The sequence below is a fragment of the Oncorhynchus tshawytscha genome, linkage group LG09 (genome assembly GCF_018296145.1).
Source record: "Oncorhynchus tshawytscha isolate Ot180627B linkage group LG09, Otsh_v2.0, whole genome shotgun sequence".
NCBI lineage: Eukaryota > Metazoa > Chordata > Actinopteri > Salmoniformes > Salmonidae > Oncorhynchus > Oncorhynchus tshawytscha.
Window position 1 is genome coordinate 31,651,070 of NC_056437.1, and position 13,706 is coordinate 31,664,775.

General features: G+C 41.8%; 1 protein-coding gene across 1 annotated transcript; it reads right to left on the minus strand.

Moving 5' to 3' along the window:
* Positions 1-105: 105 nt before the first annotated feature.
* Positions 106-10,698, minus strand: mmp30 (matrix metallopeptidase 30). The gene is made up of 10 exons (XM_024431668.2): positions 10,447-10,698; positions 9,925-10,184; positions 5,876-6,024; positions 5,632-5,757; positions 5,349-5,510; positions 4,884-5,043; positions 4,204-4,334; positions 2,120-2,279; positions 1,889-1,992; positions 106-1,797 (listed from the first exon to the last, which is right to left on the minus strand). Exons 1-10 carry the CDS (start codon positions 10,564-10,566, stop codon positions 1,694-1,696), a joined length of 1,476 nt encoding a protein of 491 aa, XP_024287436.1. The 5' UTR covers positions 10,567-10,698; the 3' UTR covers positions 106-1,693.
* Between the last annotated feature and the right edge of the window lie 3,008 nt (positions 10,699-13,706).

The following is a 13,706-nucleotide window of genomic DNA, read 5'->3' on the forward strand; positions in this document are numbered from 1 at the left end:
CTGCCCCACCACCACAGAGAGCACTAAGCTAGGCTGAAACACCTGCATTTTGGAGCTGCCTTACTCAAGAAAGCAAAACAGAGACCATGTTTGTATGCGGCTTTATTGTTTGCAAACTGATGTGTGACACACGTATTAATGCCAAAATAACATGCAAAACAGGCAACAACAAAAAATATTATAATTTGTATTTTTTTTAGCTAACCAGGTGCGGATAAAAAAAGGTGCCCTGTATGATCCGTGCAGAGTTATAGACAAGTCACAGCTCCTTGGCCCCCGAGAGAGATGATCTTGAATCTGCCACTCCGCTCAAAGAGTTACAATCCTCATCCGAATGTTTATCAAAAGCTATCAAAAGTTCTTCCCAACTATAGACAGCAGTGAAGAAAATTCAGCAACTCGAAGACAGTGGAAGTAGGGCCTAGATAAAATTGTTTTCTTCATTGTTAGGCTATCAACACCTTTGGGCCCCCATCAGGGTTTACAACAGACATGAAGGATCAAAAATCTGGGCAATGGGTTTTTGAACTGACCGATAGATTGTCAATATTGTGATTGGTCCCATTTTGAAAACATATAAAATTATCTTTCATAGGTCAGTCAGTAAAGACCCTTAGGAAGGCCAAAGGCCAGTTGGACTAAACTTGTTGGTTTAACAACAATAAAGAAGCAATAAAGAGTTGCTAAATGTTCTATTCATGTCAGTTTGCTCCACAAGTCAAGCACATGTATTATATTTCCATGGGTTGGAGAGTGAGGAAGCGCCATAGACAGAAATTCTAGTTTGAATGCGTCCACCATTTTACAAACTGTTGTAGATTCCCTGCCTGAAGGCCTGTTTACAACAGTATCTTTCAGTAAAAAAATACATGATAGTTTTAATGACGTAGTCACATAGTTTAAATTAATGTGAAATGTTCTAGATCTAGGCTTCCCTCACCCATTCAAATCCTCCGCAAAGAAGGATAGTAATTTCCCATAATTTCCAATAACAATTGTTCATAGCAAATGCACTATGAATATATGAAATAGACTGTGTCTGTCACATATTCCTCAATAAACTCCATGCACTCCCAAGTTGTAGAAAGATATTTTCAACATATTTCAATAAATTCAGACATGTTGTCACACCCTGATCAGTTTCACCTGTTCTCGTTATTGTCTCCACCCCCTCCAGGTGTCTCTTGTTTTCCACAATGTATTTATCCCTGTGTTTTCTGTGTCAGTTCGTCTTCTATGTTCCAAGAAAACCCGTGTTTTTTTCACTGTACGCCTGCCTTTGTGATTCTCTTTTTTCTAGTCCTCCTGGTTTTGACCCTTGCCTGTTCTAGACTCTGTATCCGCCTACCGGACCATTCTGCCTGCCTTGGCCATGAGCCTTTCTGCCACTCTGTACCTCCTGGACTCCTGGTTTTGACCTTTTGCCTGTCCATGACCATTCTCTTGCCTACACCTTTTAGATTATTAAACATTATAAGACTTCAACCATCTGCCTCCTGTTTCTGCATCTGGGTCTCATCCTGATAATGTTCTCTGATGAAATTGAGCACTTGTTCAAAAACTGGTATCAGTAAAGTCATCTTTGAAAGTGCATATATCTAGAAAAATACTATATTGCTAATTGGGTGTAGTCACAGCTCTTGATGACAACATAAATACTTTGTACAGCTGAAAATGATGAATGATTCTCTTTTTAGTAGCAGTCCAGCCATCCATAGTTCAACAAGACACGGTTCACCTTCTTTGATGGATAGTGGTATTCGGTTTGCCTGGGGCCATCTGAAAAGTACAGGTAACCTGAATGATAAAACACAGAAGATGTATTAGCAACATGTCAAGGCTTGAGGTAGGTTGATTGTATTGTGTCTTCAGTGTCACCACCACCTACCATGGTTTTCAAAAGCAGCATCAACTTTCCTGCCAATACCATGGAAATCCTGGGAGATGCTCCTGGGGTAGCCACGGTCCATTGTGCTCATCCTTTCATTGAAGCTGTGGTATAGATCGGAACACATTTAGGATACTGCAGTACATTTGGTTTCAATATGAGTTTGAATACAATAGGAGACCATTAGTTAATAAGATATTTAGCCACATTTAGTGCCTGACTGTCACACACCTCCAGTATTTGTTTCCCACAAAGAATAGGGTTTTCCCTGTGGATGCCACATGAACTGCAGAGTCTATCTTGGTTACGTATGAGGGGAAGCCAAAGTTGTATATGGATTTGGGATAACCTGATAGGACAGCAAGGCCTCTGGTGCCCCAGTACCTTCTTCCTGTGAGAAGAAATGTTGGAGAAAAGATTAGGATCGTTACACACTGAGTATCCAAAATGTTTGAGGGGGATGCAACTCAATATTAGGAATGTTTGGTATACTCAGTGTATATTACAGATATGGGAGAGAGCAGGTTCTCTATCATTCCCACTCAAACCAGTGCCAGAAAATTAAGTACCTGGGGTATCTAACCACTGCTATTACTAAAGCAAGAGAATTACAGTGCCTTGCGAAAGTATTCGGCCCCCTTGAACTTTGCGACCTTTTGCCACATTTCAGGCTTCAAACATAAAGATATAAAACTGTATTTTTTTGTGAAGAATCAACAACAAGTGGGACACAATCATGAAGTGGAACAACATTTATTGGATATTTCAAACTTTTTTAACAAATCAAAAACTGAAAAATTGGGCGTGCAAAATTATTCAGCCCCCTTAAGTTAATACTTTGTAGCGCCACCTTTTGCTGCGATTACAGCTGTAAGTCGCTTGGGGTATGTCTCTATCAGTTTTGCACATCGAGAGACTGAATTTTTTTCCCATTCCTCCTTGCAAAACAGCTCGAGCTCAGTGAGGTTGGATGGAGAGCATTTGTGAACAGCAGTTTTCAGTTCTTTCCACAGATTCTCGATTGGATTCAGGTCTGGACTTTGACTTGGCCATTCTAACACCTGGATATGTTTATTTTTGAACCATTCCATTGTAGATTTTGCTTTATGTTTTGGATCATTGTCTTGTTGGAAGACAAATCTCCCAAACCTCCCAGTCTCAGGTCTTTTGCAGACTCCATCAGGTTTTCTTCCAGAATGGTCCTGTATTTGGCTCCATCCATCTTCCCATCAATTTTAACCATCTTCCCTGTCCCTGCTGAAGAAAAGCAGGCCCAAACCATGATGCTGCCACCACCATGTTTGACAGTGGGGATGGTGTGTTCAGGGTGATGAGCTGTGTTGCTTTTACGCCAAACATAACGTTTTGCATTGTTGCCAAAAATTCAATTTTGGTTTCATCTGACCAGAGCACCTTCTTCCACATGTTTGGTGTGTCTCCCAGATGGCTTGTGGCAAACTTTAAACAACACTTTGTATGGATATCTTTAAGAAATGGCTTTCTTCTTGCCACTCTTCCATAAAGGCCAGATTTGTGCAATATACGACTGATTGTTGTCCTATGGACAGAGTCTCCCACCTCAGCTGTAGATCTCTGCAGTTCATCCAGAGTGATCATGGGCCTCTTGGCTGCATCTCTGATCAGTCTTCTCCTTGTATGAGCTGAAAGTTTAGAGGGACGGCCAGGTCTTGGTAGATTTGCAGTGGTCTGATACTCCTTCCATTTCAATATTATCACTTGCACAGTGCTCCTTGGGATGTTTTAAAGCTTGGGAAATCTTTTTGTATCCAAATCCGTCTTTAAACTTCTTCACAACAGTATCTCGGACCTGCCTGGTGTGTTCCTTGTTCTTCATGATGCTCTCTGCGCTTTTAACGGACCTCTGAGACTATCACAGTGCAGGTGCATTTATACGGAGACTTGATTACACACAGGTGGATTGTATTTATCATCATTAGTCATTTAGGTCAACATTGGATCATTCAGAGATCCTCACTGAACCTCTGGAGAGAGTTTGCTGCACTGAAAGTAAAGGGGCTGAATAATTTTGCACGCCCAATTTTTCAGTTTTTGATTTGTTAAAAAAGTTTGAAATATCCAATAAATGTCGTTCCACTTCATGATTGTGTCCCACTTGTTGTTGATTCTTCACAAAAAAATACAGTTTTATATCTTTATGTTTGAAGCCTGAAATGTGGCAAAAGGTTGCAAAGTTCAAGGGGGGCGAATACTTTCTCAAGGCACTGTAACTGTGCACTTGTTGGATTACTGGGTTGGGCAACTTGGGCTGGGCCTAGGCTAGGTTAATACTGTACCTTCAAATAGTAAGGTGATGTCTCGACCCTTGTATTCATATGCAGCATCAACATGGCTAATGCTAGGCCAGGTTCCCTTCACTGTCTTCGTCATTACTCCATTCCAATAGCCACTCTTCTTCCAGTAATACCTGATAAACAAACCGAAAATGTGTTTCAGGATTTTGACAATACTTTGCTTGCTTGCATTGCAACAATAGGAAGATTCCTTGCACATTTTATGATTTATACAACAGCACTTTCTATGAAGCATCTACATTTCAAAAGAAATTGTGCTTACAGCATGATACTAAGATATTGATTAAACTTGTAAAACTATATAAAAAAACATGTTATACTTGTTGTAATAAATAAGCTTTTTTATTTAATTACATTGTCCTCTAAGTGTTCCTGAATCTCCTTCTTACCTCAGGTTTAAATTTGTATCTATTTATTTGGCCATTTTTAAAGACAATACAACCACACATGTGGATACCTTACAATGCCTGTAAATTAATCAAGGATGACACAAAAGTTTTAAAAAGTATTTCCATTGTGGTCCTCAAAATATACACAGGATTATAACACGAAAACAAAGTTTGCTCCTCAATTCATGCACCTTGGTTGGAAAACAAGGTAGCGGCAGTGTACCCTTCCCTTTGAAAACGTGTTGAAAGAATGTTAGTGTGTGTTCGTCTCACCCATCTTTGAAGAAGTACAGCTCATTCCGAATGGTACTGGCAGCATCAAAGACAAGGTTCCTGTTGCATCTTTCTGGAGGGTTTGGTCTAGGTTCTGGTTTGGGCTTTGGTTTAGGCTTGGGTCTTGTTGGTTCCGGCTGACCTGGTGTTGTCCGGACACCTTACAAATTGAAGAGTAATGTTTCAATGACCACATGAAATATCAGGTTATGAAAATAGATATTCTGTTAATACACAGTACCATTTTCCCTAGTACTGTGAGCTTCAGGGCCCATATTCACGAAGTGTCTCTAAGTAGAAGAGCTGATGAAGGATCAGTTTTCTCTTTAAGAATAAATAAGAGGGGGGGACCAGATTCTAGAAAAGCACTCCTACTCTGAGACAATTTATGAATACGGGCCCTGATGTAGCCGTTTAATGTTTAATTGTCGCCACCTTCTCACAGTGGGCTGAACACTCACTCACCGTACAAGGCCTGTACTCCCCGCCTGTCGTCTGCAGGTAGCCTGTATCCTTTTGTGTTCACAAAGTGATATGTGGGGTACATCAGAGCTGAGCTGTCTCGTGAGTGGGCCAATCCAAGAGCATGGCCAAACTCATGGGCCGCCACCAGAAGCAGGTTTATCCCTGTTGTAGAGTCAGAGAGAGATGCTTAGGTAAAAACTATGATGGTACTGTTAGAATTGATTTGAAGTATTTTAGTACAGCAACTGTAGGGTTTATTGGTGTTGTTTCTTTGATCCTGTACCTCTCTGGCTCAGAGTCCAAGACTCATCTTCATCAAAGTGTGTGTCACCACCTTCGCCTTCTCCTGGAGAGTTTGCATGGGCCAAGACACCATTCGGCCCATCGAAGGGGTAGAAGTCACCGTGGTCTGGTTTAAAAAGGGAAGAAACAGTATTCTTAATACAATTGCTCTTAAATTAACAAATACAAAACATGCTTGTGGTATCAACTCTATCTCTGAATGGGAGTGACTGAACAGAACTCACATTTGGCTCCAAACAGGATCATGATGTCAGCGGTGTCACTGTAGATCTGCTTGAAGTCCAGTGGGATGATGTCGCTGTAGAGCTTGAAGGCCTGGGCGATGGTGGAGTCTACCTCACGTCGACTCAGGTCATGCGTGTACTCAGTAATTCTGGGAAAATAAATAGGAGAAACTATGGTATTATGTATTGGTTATCCGAATGCCCATCATGTACTTGTTGTGGCTTTTCATCATCCTGTTTGTTTGCCATGTGTCATAACTTGCAAATCCAATTATGTTTGCTATGTTTTGAAAATCTTAGCACACTTCTGTTTAGTAGTGTAGGAATATACCGATCCCCAATTTCAAGACCAATATCTATAGGTGGATTTGGTGTAACCGTGTGGATTTGGTGTAACAGTTTTTTTCTAATTCCACTGGTGCTCATATGTCTACTGAATAAAAACCTAACAATTTTAACGCAACATGTAAAGTGTTGTTTCATGAGCTGAAAAAAAAATCCATATGCACAAAAAGCTTTTTTCTCTCAAATTTTGAACAAATTTGTTTACATCCCTGGTTGTGAGCATTCCTCCTTTGCCAAGATAATCCATCCACCTGACAAGTGTGGTATATCAAGAAGCTGACTAAAAAGCATGATCATTACACAGATGCACCTTGTGCAGGGGACAATAAAAGTCCACTGAAATGTGACCCGATTCAGGAAACTAGGCGTATGTCGAAAGGATAATATGATGGTGCTGCAGGGGAACACCCTACCAGGCCCAGATCCCCATCATTCGCTGGAGACGGAAATGGAAATTTCGCAGAAAAATCTGCCAAAATCTGCCATCGTCCTGCTAGCTAACGTTCAATCACTGGAAAATAAATGGGAGTAACTGAAAGCACGTATATCCTACCAACAGGACATTAAAAACTCTAATATCTTATGGTTCACCGAGTCGTGGCTGAACAACGACATTTAGAACATACAGATGGCAGGTTATACACTCTATTGGCAGGATAGAACAGCAGCCTCTGGTAAGACATGGGGCAGGGGCCTATGCATATATGTAAACAACAGCTGGTGTACGATATCTAAGGCAGTCTCGAGGTTTTGCTGACCTGAGGTAGAGTATCTCATGATAAGCTGTAGACCACACTATCTACCTAGAGAGTTTTCATCTGTATTTTTTGTAGCTGTCTACATACTACCACAGACCAATGCTGGCACTAAAACCGCACTCAATGAGCTGTATACCGCCATAAGCAAACAGGAAAAGACTCATCCAGAGGCGGCGCTCCTAGTGGTTGGGGACTTTAATGCAGGGAAACTTAAATCAGTTTTAGCTAATTTCTATCAGCATGTTAAATGTGCAACCAGAGAGAGAAAGATTCTAGACCACCTTTAATCCACACACAGAGACGCGTACAAAGCTCTCCCTCGCCCTCCATTTGGCAAATCTGACCAAATTAAAGCAGGAAGCACCAGTGACTTGGTCTATAAAAAAAGAGGTCAGATGAAGCAGATGCTAAACTACAGGACTGTTTTGCTAGCACAGACTGGAATATGTTCCGGGATTCTTCCGATGGCATTGAGGAGTACACCACATCAGTCACTGGCTTTATTAATAAGTGCATTGAGGACGTCGTCCCCACAGTGACTGTACGTACATACCCCAACCAGAAGCCATGGATTACAGGCAACATTCGTACTGACCTAAAGGGCTGAGCTGCCGCTTTCAAGGAGTGGGACTCTAACCCGGAAGCTTATAAGAAATCCCGCTATGCCTTCCGACCAACCATCAAACAGGCAAAGCATCAATACAGGACTAAGATCGAATCGTACTACACCGGCTACGACGCTTGTCGGATGTGGCAGGGCTTGCAAACTATTACAGCCAAGAGCTGCCCAGTGACACAAGCCTACCAGATGAGCTAAATAACTTCTATGCTTGCTTCAAGGCAAGGAACACTGAAACATGCATGAGCGCATTAGCTGTTCCAGATGACTGTGTGATCACACTCGCTGCAGCCGATATGAGTAAGACCTTAACCTTCTTCGGGATCGGTGTCCCTTCCACGGGAAGGATGAGCTAACGTAGGCTAATGTGATTAGCATGAGGTTGTAAGTAACAAGACAAATTGCCAGGACATAGACATATCTTAAATTGGTATGAAGCTTACATTCTTGTTAATCTAACTGCACTGTCCAATTTACAGTAGCTATTACAGTGAAAGAATACCATGCTATTGCTTGAGGAGAGTGCACAATTTTGAACATGAAAAGTTATTAATAAACAAAAGAGGCATATTTGGGAAGTCTTGATACAACATTTTGATCAGAAATACAATGGTTCATTGGATCAGTCTAAAGCTTTGAACATACAATGCTGCCATCTAGTGGCCAAAATCTAAATTGCAGCTGGGCTGGAATAATACATTATGGCCTTTCTCTTGCATTTCAAAGATGGTACAAAAAAAATACAAAATATATATATATTTTTTTTCATATTATCTTTTACCAGATCTATTGTGTTATATTCTCCTACATTCCTTTAACATTTCCACAAACGTCAAAGTGTTTCCTTTTGGATAACCAGGACTGCGAGCTTGCGCTGACAAACTGGCAAGTGTCTTCACTGACATTTTCAACCTGTCCCTGACTGAGTCTGTAATACCAACATGTTTCAAGCAGACCACTATAGACCCTGTGCCCAAGAACACTAAGGTAACCTGCCTAAATGACGACCGACCCGTAGCACTCATGTCTGTAGCCATAAAGTGCTTTCAAAGGCTGGTCATGGCTCACATCAACACTATTATCCCAGAAACCCTAGACCCACTCCAATTTGCATACCACCCTAACAGATCCACAGATGATGCAATCTCTATTGCATTCCACACTACCCTTTCCCATCTGGACAAATGGAACACCTACATTAGAATGCTATTAATTGACTACAGCTCAGCATACAACACAATAGTGCCCACAAAGCCCATCACTAAGCTAAGGACCCTGGGACTTAACACCTCCCTCTGCAACTGGACACGCCCATAGGTGGTAAGGGTAGGTAACAACACATCTGCAACACTGATCCTCAACACGGGGCCCCTCAGGGGTGTGTGCTCAGTCCCCTCCTGTACTCCCTGTTCACCCATGACTGCATGGCCAAGCATGACTCCAGCACTATCATTAAGTTTGCCGACAACACAACAGTGGTAGGTCTGATCACCGACAAAGATGAGACAGCCTATAGTGAGGAGGTCAGAGATCTGGCCATGTGGTACCAGGATACAACCTCTCCCTCAACATGATCAAGACAAAGGAGATGATTGTGGTCTACAGAAAAAGGAGGACCGAGCACGCCCCCATTAACATCGACGGGGCTGTAGTGGAGCAGGTTGAGAGCTTCAACTTCCTTGGTGTCCACATCCCCAACAAACTATCATGGTCCAAGGACACCAAGACAGTCGTAAAGAAGGCACGACAAAACCTATTCCCACTCAGGAGACTGAAAAGATTTGCAAGGCAAGTTGTACCGAAGCACCAAGTCTAGGTCCAAAAGGTTTCTTCACAGCTTCTACCTCCAAACCATAAGACTCTTGAACAGCAAATCAAATGGCTACCCAGACTATTTGCGTTGTACCCCCCCACCTCCACCCCTCTTTTACACTGCTGCTACTCTGTGTTTATTTTTTTTTACATATCTATTTTTCTTAAATTCATTGTTGGTTAAGGGCTTGTAAGTAAGCATTTCACTGTAAGGTCTAAACCTGGCGCATGTGACAAATACAATTTGATTTGATTTGAAATCAACAACATTTGAACCATGTAGGATTTAGGTTAAAGCTTAGGTGAAAAAATACAAAATTCCAGAAATGTCTTTACATTGCTGACTTTTAAAAAATCCATTCAGATTTCCATGTTGATTCAACATCATCACGAACACATTGATATAATTTTTTTTTTTAAACATTACGTTTTTTCATGATGTGGAAACAAAGTTGATTCAAGTAGTTTGTACTCAATTGGTAATTTCTGAAGTCTCTGTCCGGTATCTAGGCTACCTGTAAGTGACGATGCTCTGCTTCCAGCGGGGCTTGCCCTGGAAATGTCCGTAGCGGGCCACGTCTGTGACCCCACATCGGGGCTTGGCCATCACCTCCAGGGTGTTCGGGTCCAGCCTGCCTGTTACCTCCAGCCCAAAGAAGTCCTGCATGCTCCTCAGGTCTCTCTCAAATGAGTTCACTGGGGTGTCCATCATCACTCGCCTGGACATGATGGAGTTGGTGGATCCAGCAACCGAGTAAAACTGGGATAGATAGGCCTGTACAGAGAGCTAACTGTCAATCTTGTAAAAATGGACAGTTAGTGTTCCGTGGTCGAGTACAGTTTAACGGTTTGGTTGATGCACAATTGTCCATCAACCAAACCGTGGGTAGTTTATCTCTGTACTGTTTGTTTCAATTGGTACATTCCATTGTGTTGTCAAAGAAACAACGTAACATTTAATGATAAATATGTACACAATATGTAAATATGAAATAATACAAACACATATAGAACTACAGTAATTAGCAATAGTTTACCTTAGCTCTGGCCTGTAGGTCATCTGAAGACAGAGTGACATCTGGACTTGTAGTAGGGGCTGCTATACAAATAGCAAAAGCAGCCACTGTCTGTAACACGGTAAACACTGATCTTCCCATGAATGTAACCTTCTACTGCAGAGGAGAAAGTCTGACTGCCCTAAGCCCTCTGCACCTCTCCTTATATAGCCCAGATCCAAGACACCACACATTAGAATGGGTGTGATGATAGATTGTTTCTCATTTCCCAAAAATTGTTTAGGGTATCCGAAGGGCCCTGGCACTGCATGCATGATTGAGCACTACAGCATTCCAGACTCTGTCTGAGCAGGTCCTATTCAGGAAATGAGGGATTGTTATCAATGACGTGGGAGGAGATGGAGGGGGAGGACAGGCCAGGTGCTGTAGATCTGGGGGAAGATTTGGATTGGCTTTGTTAATGCAAGGAAGAGAAAGTATGGGCTTGGGCTTTTCCTTGTGAGGCTGTCATATCTGGTTTGTGATGCCTCACTCATTGTCAGGCCGCAAATGGCACATCAGCTACTTTATTGAAACATGGAGAAAAAATATGTACTCTGATTAACTGCATCCTAGATAAATATGGCATCTGGAAATATAGTGTTTTAATTGAATACAATTCTTTGTTTTGTGAAAGAGATGATTTGCCATGATCACAATTTTCATATTATGCAGAACTCTTATTTTAGTGATAACACGCCGAGAGGACGGAGTTTGGAGGATATATTGGCATGGGTGTTTTTTGTCTGAGGCCGGCAAACCATGCCAATAAATCGTCCAAAACGCTGGCTTTGAGGGCATTATCACTTTCATACAACATATTACCGACATATTCAAACAATGATTGACATATTTTCATTAAAAACGTTACTTTGATAAATGTATTAATACTATTTCATCATTCCACCAGACATACACTACATGGCCAAAAGTATGTGGACGCTTCAAATGAGTGGATTTGGCTATTTCAGTCACACCCGTTGCTGACAGGTGTATAAAACAGGTGTATAAAGTGGTCGCTCTTTTGTGTCGAGCTGGAATATTTTTCCCTGTATGGAACTAGTTTGTGATTTTTCAGAGTAAAGTACGTTTTTACTCAGTTCTGTGTCCTGCGCCTGACTTTGTCCTACCCGCATTACACTGACACTTGACAGTCATTATTAAATATTGTAAGCGCTGTCATTGTCTGCGTATATGTCCCCTTTATTCATCCAATGTTCTGACTTGGTGTACATGGAGAATAATGTAAGAACGGCCCATGTTCTGAATTCTGTCACTGTACATTTGAAAAGTGCTGAACAAATAGTTATATTGACTACATCCGTCCTTGCTTGCTCATAGTCTTAATTGAAATGACGGATTGCCTCTTACCCGCTTGTCTTCCCTTTATGCCATAGTTTGTACATCTCAATTACCAGTAGAAACCACATGTTTAAGTAAGTCAGCCATATCAGCTATGGTTTTTAAAAGGCAGTAAATGAGGCTAAATGAACTGTTTCGCTGCCAGACAAGGCTCCGCTGATAGCCAGGTGTAGCAGTGGTAAGGTGTTGGGACTGCGGTTGGGACTCTGCTGTTGGGTCAGCTTTATGTAGGCCATAACAGTTTGTGAGCACCGTTTGTCACCGTTATAGTGCAATTAATGTATTGTTTAGTGTTGTGTAGTTGCTTTGCTGTCATGCATCTAAAAAAAAAAAATGTGTTTGCCTCTCCAAGATTTACATGTTAAAATTGCCACTGGTGCTATGTCTCACAAAATCACTTTCATATTCCACTTAACAACCCGAATAGAATAGCATGATAATGTCAGGCTACTGTTATACCAAAAACACCATGTCATTTCTTATGACAATTTAGGATGATTGTGCTTAAATGTAGATTTTTTGTTTCTCGTGCGGTGGATGTGTCTCACTCAATCTGCTCTAAAATTTGGTTAGTTCAGCTGGTTAGCCACTCTTACATCTTTCAAGAAGACCAGAAGGCATATTCTCATGAAACTGATTGGGATCAAATGGTTAGCATGCATTCAGCATGGATGTTTCACCTGTAAAATGTGAAGAATTATTACTATTCATGATTGACTGTGATAATGGCCTAATTTATAATAAGGTTGGCCTAATGTGTTGTTTTAGGATTTTAAAAAAAATAGAAAATGTTCATTTAGCCACTTACAGTAGTCATGGGCTATCATGCAATTTGGATGATGTATTGCATGTATAATCATTTCGATCTTAGTCATGTATTGATCTGCTCCATCTGACAACTTTTTTATAGACCAAGTCACTGCTGCTTCCTGCTTTAATTTTTGCTTGTAAACAGGAATGAGGAGGATAGAATTATGGTCAGATTTGCCAAATGGTGGAAGAGCTTTGTGTGCGTCTCAGTGTGTGGAGTAAAGGTGGTCTAGAATTTTTTTCCTCTGGTTGCACACTTAACATGCTGATAGAAATTAGATAAAACTAACTTAAGTTTCCCTGTATTAAAGTTCCCAGTGCCGTCTCTTTATGAGCGTTTTCCTGTTTGACTCATTATAGTTGTAAATACTATGCAGTTGCACCAAGGGAATTTAAACAAAATATATTATTTTTGCAGGTCTTCTGTTTGTAACGGCTCTCTTCTATCTCCTCCTCTGACGAAGAGGTAGAACAAGGATCGGACCAAAATGCAGCGTGATGATGATTCATGATATATTTTAATGAAGGAAAACCCATACATACAGAAACTACAAAACTAACGAAATGGAATAATGAAAACCGAAACAGCCCCAATAAAACAATCCCAATACCTACTAAAACCCCCAATACCACAACACAACACAAAATAACCCCATGTCACACCCTGTCCTGACCAAATAAATATATAAACACAAAATACTAAGACCAGGGCGTGACAGAACCCCCCCCCCAAGGTGCGGACTCCCGGCCGCACACTAAAACCCATAGGGGAGGGTCCGGGTGGGCGCGTGGACCCCACTCCAACCAAGTCTTAGTCCCCCTGTAACGCGTCCTTTGATTGGCGACCCTCGCCGCCGACCTAGGCCTAATAACCCTCACAAAGGACCCCACTGGACTGAGGGGCAGCTCGGGACTGAGGTAGAAGCTCGGGACTGAGGGGAAGCTCGGGACTGAGGGGAAGCTCGGGACTGAGGGGAAGCTCGGGACTGAGGGGAAGCTCGGGACTGAGGGGCAGCTCGGGACTGAGGGGCAGCTCGGGACTGAGGGGAAGCCCGGCACTGAGGGGAAGC

Bases quoted from the DNA above. Each gene is read 5' to 3' on its own strand.
- mmp30 (XM_024431668.2), bottom strand. From the start codon at position 10,566: ATGGGAAGATCAGTGTTTACCGTGTTACAGACAGTGGCTGCTTTTGCT. The intron at 5,758-5,875 runs GTGAGTTCTGTT...TTTTTAAACCAG, and splicing joins GATCCTGTTTGGAGCCAAAT to ACCACGGTGACTTCTACCCC. The intron at 5,511-5,631 runs GTACAGGATCAA...ACTCTACAACAG, and splicing joins TTGGACTCTGAGCCAGAGAG to GGATAAACCTGCTTCTGGTG.